We start from the raw sequence: 15,173 nt of genomic DNA on the forward strand, positions 1-15,173 counted from the left end.
AACAACTCTAAAATCAAAAGCTGAGTCAGTCTCAGGGGACCCTATTAGTTCTCAATGTTACAGAGACAAATTCAGGATGTTTACATTTTTGTTAGAAACCTACATATAGTTATCCAGGGTCTGAATGAATGAATATTGTCTGATTTGTCTCAACTGAAAAATACCAGTATCAAAAAAGGCTTTGATTCAATGCAATAAAATGCCAATGAATTAGTGCCTCTGGGAAAAGCACTGCCCTTTGGCTTTGGCTAATATAAGTAACTCTGGGATGAAAAATTAAGTCTTTTGCATCTTTGGAGATCATGAGAAAAAGGAAAACAAAAGAGACAGAGAAGTAAACAGCACAACAGAATGACATCTGCCCTATCTTCTTACCACAGACACTGTACAAAAATATTTCACACACAACTTTTCATTTATGAGACAGCAAACCAAAATCTTTAGAACACGCCCGTATATTTAATGAACATATGGTAAACAACAACATAAAAATAGCCCAGTTCTGAATTCTGTACCCAGATTAAACTCCTACTACACTCAAGGGAGTTTTGCCTAAGATAAGATTTCAGGACTAGGCCTCCAGGCTTATACAACACTACAAAATGGCAAATGCTTGCATTTAACCCTCCACATCCTTTTCCCTCTGTCAATTAAGTTTTACTGACTACTGTTTTTATAATACTTTGTGTAGTTCCACATAAGGATACAGCAGAATCCATTGCAATTCATTATTTACCAATTATTACCACACTATCATCACAGTAATCACTGGAAGAAAAAAAGGCAGCCATACATATTCTACTCAGTGGTAAATTTTGGCAAATTCTGTCTTCTAGCTGGTGAATCTCTGTGTATGTAGCTGGTGTTGAGCATTTTGCAGGTCAGAGGGAACACACAATGGATGTGGCTTCCTTTCTTAAGGAACTAACAATTGCAAGAGAGTACTTTGCCTCAAAGCTTTGCTTTTGGAAGTGCCTTAGAAATAGCAGTGATGTAATGGCTATAATAATGACATTATTTGTACTCTACATTTGACAGCAGACAAACAAATCCCACAATGTATTACTGTATTCCAGTGGCGTCACTATGCATCTTAAATAAGGAATAACAAAATATATAATAGATATATTAAAAAAAAAAGGAAGAGGAGAGATACTGGTTTACTTTTCTGCATCTTTATGTTTGAGGACATTTTATACATCCAATTTTTTTTATTTTCATTTGAGATTAATAACTAGGTATGAACAAGATAGATGAACCTTAAAACCTGAACATTTTTAAAACATTAAAAGAAAATCCATTCTGCCTTTGCCATCAAATTCTGCTCTCTGTGAATTCACAACTCCTGCTGATAAATGTATAAGTAGAGTCACAGACAGAAACCTAAATGACAATAAAATTATGACTCTTTCAGTTCTAATATGCACCTATATGAGTAAACACAATACTTTGATTTCATATGTAAAGAGCATTAAAATTGGATATATTTTGCCTAAATAATTAACTGTGCTAAAAGGACCTCAACAAGAAGAATTATATAACCTGGTTGCCTAACAGCACGTAATGATCTTACTTGTCTGAGGATTTAAACACACAAATGGACATTTCTTCAACAAATATATACAGAAAAAGAATTACAGATTCTCCAGTAGATTCATAATAATTAAAAATACAATCAAAAAGAAGAAAAAATTCATTTATACTAAAAAAAAAAAAATCAGCAAAAACTGGTTAAGATAATGGAATTAATATTTTTAGTATTTCCAGCCCTCCTTAAACCTTCAATTCTCCGAGATTATCATGAGAGCATTCATTAAATCCTACTCTATATACCTGGGGAAGTTTGACAATAGCAAAGCGTGAAATGAGGTCTATTAGTTTAACACAACTGCTCACTTTTTAACTTATGCCTCCAATTTAATTGATTAAAAACTCTTCACAGCATCACGTGTGCTTCTCAGCACACAGGGTGAAGGGAAAGATGAAAGGGTTTTATGCTCCATTTTGCTGTTCATTCTGCTTCACCAGTGAAGAACACATCATAGGTCGAAAAGTACTCATCTATGTTAGAAATTCATATTTAAAAAGATAACATGAATGACGCAAAGAAAGGTGAACTATGGTTCACTCGAGACAAAGAAAGCTTTGAATACATTAAATACATAAAAGAAACAAGGATTATTCAAAAGCTTTGCCCACCTTACATCGTTAGTAAAGATCATTTTAATTTTGGAAAAAGGTAGGATTTGAACTCTATATCTTATTTAAACTTATTGGTTCTAATACAATCTTCTATTCATCTACAGACAGGATATAGGTTATAGCACATTTCTCCCATATATTTTTCTTGAATATCATAAGCCAAACACCTGTTTCTGATGACTCTACTTAGGCATTGCTTTTACAATGTCTGCTCCAATATATTAGTAAAAAAATCAGAATGCAGAAAGACAGCAGAGGCGGAACGTACATCTAAAATAATTACAAAAGGTAACTTTACTACATTTTCACATTAAGCAACATGTGGGAGTGCCAAAGGGAATTTCAGCGGCTCTGGTCAAATACTGCCACTTGAACTCGGAGAAAATTTATAGTAGGTGGAACCTGGGCCTTCACTTTGTGACGCCACTGCTATGATCAATGGAAAGAATGCTTGGAGCCTGATCATCTCTAAATCTAAAACAAAGACACATCATGCACTTTAACCTGTACCTTTACTTGCATGGCCTGTATGAAAGAAAAATAAAGGGAAAAAAACATAAGTAAAAGAGATGAAAAGATGATAATTTTACAAGTTAGTAATAAACTTACTCAGCTTTATTAGGACAATAAAAATATTATAAGTTTGTAGCTAAAACAATAGACTGTAAGTGTATAATCAAATGAGATCTTAGTGAAATAATTTTTATTCAGCTTAATCCTTATTAAATGATTGAACTTCTGAATTTATCTGTTGCTATTCAGTGCTACCATTTCTTGCTTCAGCACATAAGCAAGTACATCTAGTAAGTAAGCACATCAATATACTAATTACTGCATCTTTTCCCAATATTGTTAAAAGGAGAAGGTGTCTGGAACTCTGGACAGTCCAATAATGAAAAGTATTCACATTTTCAGCAAAATAGCTCTTTCTACCGCTTTTCCTCACCAAAATATGATTGAGAAAAGTTATATTTAGAAATGGAAATCAACCTATCACTGTGAAGATGTAGCATTTCATTTATAGATGTATTTTCCCATTGCATAGCTCATTACTGTTTTGAAGACAGCCTGAGAGAAAACTTAAGCTCCTATCTCTCAGCAGTACCCATTTTGAGAACACTATTATAAACTCAACTGTAACTGTCATATGTACACAGTTTTTTTTCCTTTTTATTAACTTAATACCATAAATACACTTAAATAAACATGCATTCCATAGTCAACACTATATTATCATTGTGTCAGGCAATCTTAAGATAAGAACAAAACTGTGTAGTTATGGTAAAACAGCAAAAAATTTCAACTGTTACTCAAAAGAAAGACCAGGCATGGGAAAATACTACAGAAAACTGTTGGTTAAAAACAAACAGAAAAAACCATAAACACAAACAAGCCTCCCACTCTGTGATAGCTCTAGTAGTAACCTTGTTTTCTTGTGATACTTGAATTAGCCTCAAAATGTTGAAGCCAAGCTATTATTAAAATCTCTTTTTATATCCTGTATTTATATCACATAGTGAAGAAAACCAGCTACAAGTCAAGAAAGACTGAAAGATTAATCATCAAATGTAAGTGTTAAGCACCTTAGAATCTTCAATACCTTGCTCAGACAAATAGCAAATTTTAATTGAAAATTTCAATTGCCTGAAATATGTAGATGCTGCACAGACATGGCTCAGCAGGTATACACTGAAGGCAAGTAAAGACAAGACGTTAATTATATTTCATTTATTAGAGATGACCACAAAAGTAATCCACTCATGATTTACTGTAGTATATCTAAAGGAAACTTATTCTATGCAATTGAAATAGTCTCAAAGAAAAGATCTAAAATTCTCACAGAAAATACTAACATGAAATCCTATAATTATTGTAAATTTGCCAATAATATGTATTACATATTACAAATGGGCACAAACCACAATGTTTTTTTGTAATACAAACTTAGATTTTATGACTGCCTCAAACTTCTATAATAGGTCTATCCAAATGCTGTTTAAAAACATATTAAAAAAAAATTAATAATGAGGGCCAGTCAAATAAAACTTCAGTAGGATATGCAAGTGTTTAGCAACTGAGGTTGTATATCCAGCCACACATTCATTTAGATTCCAAAACTTCCACATAAAAATTGCCCACATATGTATTACACATTTATTATGCACATGTGAATGTATATGCTTAGTCTTTTATACCAATTAAATGTAAAACACAATAGGACATCATTGCATCTTAATCAAAATGCTATTTTATCAACAAGCCTATAAACGGTTCAAAAATAACAGATTAGTGGAGTTGAATGTGTTTAAATTCTCCATTTCAACCCTTCTATCACAAATCTGTTATTTCAATGCAATCTAAGTTACCAGTCTCTGCTCAGACTGAAAGTTCTCTAACTTACCATTCCCCTCCGAGCAATCTGCTGCCATTTTTTTAGAAAAGAAAAATTAAAAAACTTGCTCAGCTGTTAATACATTTATTTGAGAAAATATTAACAAAGTTAATATTGTATAATCAAAATACAATGGGTACTTAATTAATTTATTGATTGTAATGATGAATCATTTGTTACCACTGCCATTAGCTACCGATGAATAATGTAATCCCAATCCTTCATCCTCTGCATATATTTTTCTGTGTATGGCATGTAAAGATATAGAACCTTCCATACATGATATATCACACCTTATACATTAGTACTATCACAGTATCTTGTATCTTAGGAAAAATACTAAGTCTCTGTTGTAAGACAGACAGTTGCCTAAAGCAGCCTGAGATCAGCATGGGGCCTTACTCCTTGAAGAGACCCCAAACCGTTCTGCCTTGGGCCAACTGTTAATAGCCAATGTTCATATTCACAGTTGTCTATACATTCTTATGCTTGACAAATACTGGATATGATTGCTTCCACTAAAAATAATGTGAATAAAGAGGAACTGGTGATAAAGAGGAAAGTGCTAATTATTCTGTTAGCATACTACTTCCTGAGCTGAACATTAGTATTAAAGCAAGAAATTATAAAAATAATGTTCCCTAATGTAATGTCCTCTACTGATTATTCTCTGAGGATATAAATATCAAAACTTGTAAGACACCCTGAAATTCAGTTACTTAGAGAACTTCTTGTTTATTCTAAACTATGCAGTCTTAAAAAAAAATTATTCAGATCTAAATATATGCTTTAATGAATGTACTGGGTTTAGAGCACTTACATTATATATTACGGAATGTTATCAATTTCCTGCTTAGGAACCATATATAGAAAACCAATACAAGACTTCTAAAAGATGCCTCATGTATTGTATTATGGTATTTAAGTCATCATGAAATAAATGCCTATCTAAATGATCAGCTGTTCTGCAATTACTCCTGCAGATATGGTACCATATTAATAAAATATTCAGTCATGACCAATTCAATCTTTTATTTCTTCCTATATTAGCAGTAACCAAGCACAGTGTCCCTGAATGCTATGATTGATATTAATATACTTACAAAAAATTGTAGGTGTATAAAAAAAATTTATAAACTCCCTTACTGTATACACATATGAAGAAAAGCGCATTTACGTATGCATCTACAACCCTGTTATGTATAAATATATTTATACAAGTATTTATACATATTATATGTGTATATTTAAATATACACAACAAGCATTTGAAAATGTAATCTCAAAACCAAACTCTTTCAAATTTGGGTCATATAGATTCTTGATGTTAAATTCCTGTGATTTTATCCAAATCAGAGGAGTATGAGGGATACCTATACTTTATTTTGTAAAGATTTGTCTTGTCAGTCTGCCATGACAGACTAAAATATGACACTAACAGTTTATATCATATTATCATATTATCCTATTATCAGTAGTGCAGTGAGACACAATTTAGATTAAATATGAATCACCTGATTTTAACCTATCATGTTTTTTAAAAAAGTACACCTAATTCTTGGCTCCTCAGGCCAATTCTAACATATAAATGTTGAAGTATACGTATTAAATGAATGTGTAGTGATTGCCATATGATAAAAGTACAGAGCTACGTGTTAGACTGTTAATTATGCAATTGACTAGCCTAGACTGTGCTCATTACTCATCTCGCTAATGAGGATAATACAAACATTTCAATTCTATCACACAATTTCAAGGAGCTGCATCTTGAAAACAAGAAAACACATTAAAAATTTCCTTTTCTCCAAATATGGAATTCTCTATGTAGTTTGAATTGTTGTTCAGTGCCAGTCATGTACTAATGACAAGCAGAAAATCTGTTATTTTTGCTTGTAAACTTTCCAATATCAGGGTTTGGCTTAACCAAGTTTCAGAACTTAGAAAAATATAATAGAAAAGAAGCAAGCGTTTTTTAAGAGAATTAAGAAACTCAATGGCACATTTTATCTGACACTCTATTGTCTAAAGTTGGACTTACAGTAGCTAAGTTACAGACAATCAAAATATAGTGAAATACAAAACAATAAACCCCACCACTTCTCTGGAACACTTTCAAAATAGCATTACTCCAAACACTTTACAAATATGAATAAAACAGAGGGTTCTTTGCTGCATTTGCCAACAGTAATTTGGAATTAGACTTCAACTGGCTTTAGTTGAGTAAGGCAATCTTCCTAATGTCAAACTGGCATTTTTTACCTTGACAACATGCATTTTCTCTATTATACAGGTAACAAATGTACTTTCCAGCCATCATGTCGGCATCTTGTCATATTGAAAATGAGCAAAAAAGAAATGAATGTGGTCATTAACAAGAAACAAGAAGAACAGTGCGGATGTGGCACGTTATACGTATGCATAAAGATGTATATGCAAAGACAGCATTCCTCCGTCAAAGTTGATAGAACAATACTGATTGACATTCACAAGAAAAAGATCAGGCAACCAATGTTTCTTCACTTGCTTTTATAAAATAGTCTACCTTTTTTTTTCCTGAAAGATCAACCACCCATATTATATGTTACAACCCATATTCTTTTATATGTGTAACTTTTTCAAATCAAGACCTTTATTTTAATCTCGTGTCTTTGACTACTTAGCAGACATTTTATAAGCAACTTTAAGGTACATAGCCTATATTTTGCATAGTAGTTGTCATGTCTATCATCAAGAAGCAAAACTAAATTTCATGTCTTCTACCAGCACAGCAGCTGCAATCTGAATAGATTTTCGAAGCCTTCTTACAACATACTAAACGCATGCCGAAGATTTAACTGATCGACAAATTTCTATTAACTTACTTTAGACATTTTGCTCTTGGTGTCTCCTGTTAAAAATGCCAAATTGTTGATTTCATTCTGAATCACAAAATTTTGTTCTTCTCTTTTGAAATTCTAAAGATGAAAAAAAAAAATCACCAGAAGTTTAATTCATCTACGTGTACCACATTTATATTTAAAGATAGAATAAAATGGAAGAAAAAGTATACATCTTCTCTTACATGTGATTTACACCACAGGATAAAAACTTCAGCTACCATTCGAAAGAGTTCATCAGAATCTGCATCTGGTTTCTTTAGCCAATTGGCTCTAATTACAAAAACAAGAGAGATTTAAAATAAGACAATTGAATATAACAATCTCTATTTAAAAGATCAGGTTACATTTGTATAGTTAATCTTGGAATTTAATGAGAATCACTTCAATTTTCCATGACCGTAGTTAGAGACCATTTTTCACAGCAGTTTAACTAGTCTCCATCAAAACTCCTAATTCTTGGCTACTTATTTCTGCTTGCTCCTCCCTCCCATGGTGCCAACACATGTTTTTGTGCCTATTCTGTGAACCAGACTAGAAAACAGACCTGGCTGAAAAGCAAAACTCTTTCTCCAAGTATTTCTCTATTTCTGTTTTTTTTTTCCCCATAATAAAACTTCGTTATAAAAACTTTGTGTTGATCCAAAAGAGAACACTATTAAATGCAATTAAATTATTTCTAAAATTAAATTAAATTAAATGCATTAAATTAAAATGCATTAATATGACCATACGTAAAGCGGGCATCTGACAGCAGACATGGAAGGAATTATTACGTTATAACTTATGCTCATTAACTCTGTCTTTCTAGTTGGATTTATCCATAGCCCAGTTAAATCTGTGTTTTTTAAAAATTTGAAGTGTTTCCTTGCCAACAAGGTCTTACATAGTACAGCCTTGAGTTCATCTAGAAGCAGCAAATAATTCCCAGTGTAAATTGGTTCACAGCATAAGGGATTGTGTATGCAATGAAAATGCTCTTAACTAGCCCAGTATGGACTAACACCTAAAAAATATAAGTGGACAATGACTGTGTACAGAACAATGTTGTTAAGGATAGGATTAAGATACTGTAGATACTATAGATACTTCAGACACTCTTCTGAAGAGCATCTTGGGGTCATGTTCTGCGATAAAGGAAAAGGAAAGTGTAGGCACAGAATAATCCTTCAGTAAATGGTTGAGGAGAAAAACTTCTGGTAATTCCAAAGGCAATACAATGTTGTCCAAACACTTTTTATTTCTGTCTTAAAAAAACAACACAAAAGATTAACATCTTTGTGGTATTATCTACAAATAGAATGATTCAACTGAGGCAAAATAGTTTTTCACCCTTCATTAACAGTTCAGGGTTTTAGACATTTTTTAAATTTTTGAAAGACATATTCATTTCTAATGTCATTGGGCTGTGGTAGCATATATAAGTCTGGTCAGGATATGCATTCTCGATAATAGTGCAGTTACAATACAACCAAATAAGCCAAATGCATGTGAGAAAAAGGTGTGAATTCAAGGTACATCATTCTGTAAGTTAAGAATCTTAAGATACTCAGGATCTGATTCTCAGCATAACATTAAATGCATTGTGTTCTTTCTGATTAACTTATCATGTACTCCAGTACATTAACTAATGAATATGAGTTTAATTATTAGTTTTTATTTACCTGTTGTTGTCTACATAACGTATCAACATTGGATAGAAGGCGTAAAGGTCTCTACAAAGAACAGCAAACTCATCGAGAATGAGTAGCTCAGCTTCTTGGGTGTCAGTTTTACTATCTGCTCTCAGTTGCTCCTCTTCCATCACGATCTTTATAGCTTTCTTCTTCAATTTCTCCAGTGTTGGAATAAAGTGAGTTTTGAGCAGATCAGGCCTGGCTTTACTGATGATGGGTTGAGCATAAACTATACATAAAAATATAGATAATCCTATGATTAATGCACAATTGATGTTTTTCATCGTATTAATATGAACTCTGCAGTTCTAGAAAACACAAAGGTCATAGTGGTTCACATATTTCTGGAGCATCTTAAAATTACTAATAAAGCTATGAATATAGCTTTGTAATAACTGTGTTTATTGAGAGATTAAAAGCCAGTTACTGGGAATTCAGATTATAAGTATCTCAGTTTTATGTCAATTAAACTACCATGGTTTTGGCAAGTCACATATGTCTAACTTAGAACCTAAACAATGTAGGGACTGAGACACACAGTCCTCACAGAAATACTGTTGGGGTTTTTGTGTGTGTGTTTTTTTTGTATACAATGTCAGAAAATAGAAGACAGTGTTCTGGAAGAATTCCTTTACCTCTTTTGCCTTGGGAAAGCTAAAATGCAGAGAATGAATGACTAATTCAAGATCATAGATCTATTTTGTACAAGCATTAGTAATAAAATGCAGACAACCTGAGTCAAAAATCCTTGCAAAAACCACACTAGTACATTATCTCCTTATGTAGATAAACAGCCACTACAAAACTGCAAGCAGCGGTCTCTACAATTAAGCAGCAAACTTCTTACTAAATTTTAATGGAATCCTTATTATTATTAAAGAACTTCCAGTATTTAAAATAATACTGAAAACCCAGTACCAATGGGGCATTAAAATTTAGCAGGAAATTATTACCTTTACATAGATTTTCTTGAACTACCTTATTGCATATTATACTCTTACACTGTTAAGATGAATGATAAAATTTGGATACAGCAAATTTCTTTAGCTACCTAGATACTAAATGTTACAGACATTTTGAGAAATCTTTCTGCTCATTTAATAGCTGGCACAGTTACTCAGGCAAAGCAACTAATTCTGAACTTGGGTTACTCCTGGGATTATTTCACCATATACACTTTCTTTCCTTTTTGTCCTGATATTTCATTAACAGAATTCACAGGACTTATACTCTCTACTGCCATACTCAGTTCTTAGGTGTCTTGAAAATCAATGGAATTCACAACTCCAAATTAAATGCTAAGTCTCTTACACAGTGCATAGAGAAGGTAAGATTTTCAAAATCCATTATGTTATATAGAAAGCTCTCTGCTTAAAGTGATGCTACAATGTTTGCATAAAAATAATAATAAAAAAAATTAAAAAATTAAAAATTCTTTCTCCTATTGTCATTTATGTACTCTTTATCTTTGTTTCCTGCTGTTTTTAATTACAATTTATAATTATTATATCATTGGGTATATGGTAAAGTGTAGCATAGTAATTAAATATTATTAGGTACAATTACTTTTAAAAAATATTTACAGTACCTGCAATTCTTTTCATCCAAGTTGCTTCATCTATTCCCAGATTGTTGTTAATGATTTTCAGAATGTTTCCAAGAATGATGCTCAGATGCTCAGATGTTACCATTGTACAGCAAGGCCCAGCACTTTGAGGAACACTCTCAGACCCTCTTTCCCACCAGTAGGACAAATAGTTGCATAGCATGGGTAAGATAACCTCAATTACATGAGGCATTTCAGTATACCTTGCTCCAGACTCTGCTAAATCATTAATTTCCTTTATTAGTCCATCCAACTGAGGGATCTCTGGACACATCTCTTCTACTGTATCAGGCATACCTAAAACTGCAAGTAAGGGTAGAAAGGCAAAAGATTAAGTAACAAAACAAGAGAACGTCTACGTTCATCTATGGTTAAACCCTAAATACAAGTAACATTGTCACTCAGGTTTTTCTCTGTCACCATCTTGGGCAGACATAACTATAATAAGACTTTGGGGTATACTCGGATCTCTCATCTCATAAATTATGTCTTTCTGATGATGTGCATATAGCACTGACATAGACAATAGCTATCAAAAAGCTATGGCTTTACCATAAGGTGTCCTGCAATTATCTGGTGAGCAGCCCAGCTATGTAAAAGTGCAGAACTGAGAGCTTATATCAATATTGGATAAACTCTGGCCATTGTTTCTATAATCATTCACAACTTTCACGTCAATTTGTAACAGATTAAATCCACCTCAGGGAAAAGGAAACAAACAGCTCAAAATTATGGGTGAGATTAAAATTAAACTGTATCTAGTTCATGAACTCTGCACATCTATCTCCCAACAAAAATGCCAGGAAAGAATTCCAGTTGTCAGATGCTTGTATTTGAAACTGAAGGGTGCTTATTCACCAATTAACAACCCATCATAATCTAATGCCAGTCACTCTAGCAAAATTCTTCCACCAGTGCTGCTTCTATAAAGTAGAGCTGACAGGAAGGAAGGGCTAGCACAAGCTTTTCCATAACTGCTTTTATATGGAAAACTTATGAAGCATATGGAATTGATCTACCTACTTTTTTGTTTTGTTTTGTTTAAAGGAACAATGATTTTGGCAGGTAATTACTCTTACACAGATCAATGAGGAAAATACTGAAATACTTTAAGATATGAGAGTCCATCAAGTGTAAGTCAGGAGAGAAGCAAGCAAAGAAAATCTATGTAGAAGGACTCATGCTCCTTTGATTAAGGTTTCATGGAATCAAAGTCATATTCTGTCAGGAGTTCCCTATACCAAACTGCATTGGAGTACTGGTAAGAGAACAAAAAAGTATAGATAATTTTCCTGCTCACATAAATAAGATATTACACCTCTTGCATGTTACTAGTAAGAACACAAATGTACGATTTGCTAAAAATTTTTGTAATGCAGATATGATCTTTGACTAAGCTTCGAATATTACAGTATGCAGCTTCAGAAAATAATTCAAACACCATGTTCAGAAAAATATCCAAATATGCTAGGAGAAAGGGAACAATGTTAACACAATCTCAACAAAGCAGAGCAAGGCTAAAATGACAAGTAATGAAAGAGCAATAGCAGGAGTTCTCTACTGTGGCATACATTTGGGCTTTTTTCATTATTACAATTTCTTTCTATTAGTTGGAGAGGAGCAAACACTTTTTCTTTTTTCGCATGAGGAATAGTACTTACTCGCTCTTTCTCTTGCACTTTTTGTGTTGAAGACAGACAATGGGTTGTAATGGTTGAGGGAAGGTTCAAGGAATGCTACTGGAATGGCTGCTGCAAGAGATGCTAAGCACTCACCAAGTGCAGGACGCTGCCTGTATATGGGAGACACGAAAAGTTACCCGAGAGGAAAAGTCTTTCACGAGGCTTTCAACGTCTAGCATGCATTATAAAGCAGCATTAACATTTATTGCTGATTTAGTTTATCTTTTCAATACATTAGGAACTATTTGACAACTTTGAAAAATGGTATTTCTCACATGAATAAAATTACTGGAAATTACAGTGGTATAAGAAACATTTTTTTTAAAAAAACAACCTCCACCAAGTATTGTATATTAAAGGTAAACTGCTCCACAGTGCAACTGTGCAACTGCAAACTATAGAAAACATGTCTAGAATATGCACACAGAATAGATTAGTAATTGCACATTCTTATTATACATTCAGTTTGCTTAAACAAGGAGCAAATGCATATAATCAACAAGAATTTGTTTTGGCAGTCATACCCTTTTTCAAGATTTCACTTCTTTTCTGTATATATATATATACACACACACACTTCTTTTGCTTCAGACATTATACCATTTACATAGTCAAATGATGAGGGACACTACTGCTACTTATTGAAGACTAATTTCATGACTTTATGGCATTCTGTGTGGCGTGTTCTGAAAGGGGCAATGCATTCCCCCACACAACCTTCCCATTTTCCTATTTGTCTGTTCTGTGTTAGCACTAAAACTCAGATAGCATCTTGATAAGCTGGATGAAGGAACTAGTCCAGCTAAAAATAAACTTCACCATAAAACAAAACTAACCAAGCTAAACCAACAGCAACAAAACATGCTTATCATCTGGCTGCATAAACACTATTTACCAGAAAAAAAGAAAGGGGTGGAAATGTACAGATGAAGGTGCAAGAGATGCTGAGACAGTCCTTTTCAGCATAAGACCAGACTCACATTGGCTTAAAACTAAAGCCAAGGTAGTCTTTTGAAGTTCTGAAGCACTCTTTATACAAGATTTTGTTAGGCTTGGCATACAGATTGGATAAGGATAGCACACACTTTTCATCCTTTAAAGCTCCATGGTTTTTTTGGAATCGACATGGACCTGTTGGAGCAGGGTCACAATAATGATCAGAGGGATGGAACACCTCTCCTGTGAGGAAAGGCTGAGAGAGTTAGGGTTGTTCAGCCTGGAGAAGAGAAGGCTGCAGGATACCTTCTTGCAGCCTTTCAGTACTTAAAGGGGGCTTATAAGAAAGATGGTGTGCTGGTTTTGTCTGGGATAGAGTTAATTTTCTTTATAGTAGCTAGTATGGGGCTATGTTTTGGATTTGTGCTGAAAACAGTGTTGATAATACAGAGATGTTTTAGTTGTTGCTAAGTAGTGCTTATACTAAATCAAGGACTTTTCAGCTTCCCATGCTCTGCCAGGTGCACAAGAAGTTGGGAGGGGACACAGCTGGGACAGCTGACCCCAGCTGACCAAAGGGCTATTCCATACCATATGATGCCATGCTCAGCATATAAAGCTGGGGAAGAAGAAGGAAAGGGGGACATTCGGAGTGATGGCGTTTGTCTTCCCAAGTAACTGTTATGCATGATGGAGCCCTGCTTTCCTGGAGATGGCTGAACACCTGCCTGCCAATGGGAAGTAGTGAATGAATTCCTTGTTTTGCTTTGCTTGTGTGCACAGCTTTTGCTTTCCCTGTGAAACTGTCTTTATCTCAACCCACGAGTTTTCTCACTTTTACTCTTCTGGTTCTCTTCCCTATCCCACTGCAGGGGAGTGAACGAGCAGCTGTGTGGGGCTCAGTTGCCGGCTGGGGTTAAACCATGACAGATGGGGACAAACTTTTTAGCAGGGCCTGTTGCAATAGGACAAGGGGTAATGGTTTTAAACTAAAAGAGGGTAGATTTAGACTAGATACAAGGAAACAATTTTTTACAATGAGGGTGGTTAAACACTGGCAGAGGTTGCCCACAGAGGTGGTAGATGCCCCATCCCTGGAAACAAGGTCAGGTTGGATGGGGTTCTGAGCAACTTGATCTAGTTGAAGATGTCCCTGCTCATTGCAGGTGAGTTGGACTAGATGATCTTTAAAGGTCCCTTCCAACCCGAACTATTCTATGAGTCTATGATTGTTCAACTTCCAGGAATAACAACAATCTTTTTAAGATTCCTTCCTGTCAACAAAGCCTTCCTCATTGTATGACCTACAGTCAAAGATCATGACCCATCTACTACCTCATCTTCAACTGCCTATGTCAATTTTTATTTCACAACCATGCTGGAATGTGAAGAGATATGCAACTATATACCCTCCAACTTTTTTTGTTGCAAGAGAAACAAAAGAAATTGGCAAAAGCAACGGCTTTACAGAACTGAAAAACATTATGAAAAAGGATTTTTGTTCACTTGGGTATTTCGTGTAACATGATTCACATAGTATTACTCTATTTCAAGGGTGAATGCTCATTTGTTCTCTGTACAGAATTGCTACAGTTTACTGTGGTTTTACTGCCAAAGAAATGGAAAATGCAGAAATCAGTTACTACAAAATTTAAAAGAAACTATGTGCTCCACCTATATATATCTATGTCTTTTTCCTTACATTCTGACCATCCATATAGTGTACATTTTGCAACAGAATACATGATGCATTAGTATCACAGATAGCAACCATGAACATTTCATTAAAAAACAAATTTTTTT

The 15,173-nt window shown here is 34.0% G+C and overlaps 1 protein-coding gene across 1 annotated transcript in view; it reads right to left on the reverse strand.

The window, feature by feature from the left end:
- The window catches only part of RYR3 (ryanodine receptor 3), a 263,605-nt gene that overhangs the window by 43,578 nt on the left and 204,854 nt on the right, over positions 1-15,173 (reverse strand). The window contains exons 67-73 of the mRNA XM_072864265.1: positions 12,414-12,544; positions 10,735-11,055; positions 9,135-9,375; positions 7,656-7,743; positions 7,456-7,548; positions 4,604-4,624; positions 2,713-2,727 (exon numbers count right to left, since the gene is read on the reverse strand). Coding sequence (XP_072720366.1) covers positions 2,713-2,727; positions 4,604-4,624; positions 7,456-7,548; positions 7,656-7,743; positions 9,135-9,375; positions 10,735-11,055; positions 12,414-12,544 — 910 coding nt within the window. The remainder of the gene's footprint in view (positions 1-2,712; positions 2,728-4,603; positions 4,625-7,455; positions 7,549-7,655; positions 7,744-9,134; positions 9,376-10,734; positions 11,056-12,413; positions 12,545-15,173) is intronic.

Source organism: Ciconia boyciana, chromosome 6 (assembly GCF_034638445.1).
Source record: "Ciconia boyciana chromosome 6, ASM3463844v1, whole genome shotgun sequence".
Lineage (NCBI taxonomy): Eukaryota > Metazoa > Chordata > Aves > Ciconiiformes > Ciconiidae > Ciconia > Ciconia boyciana.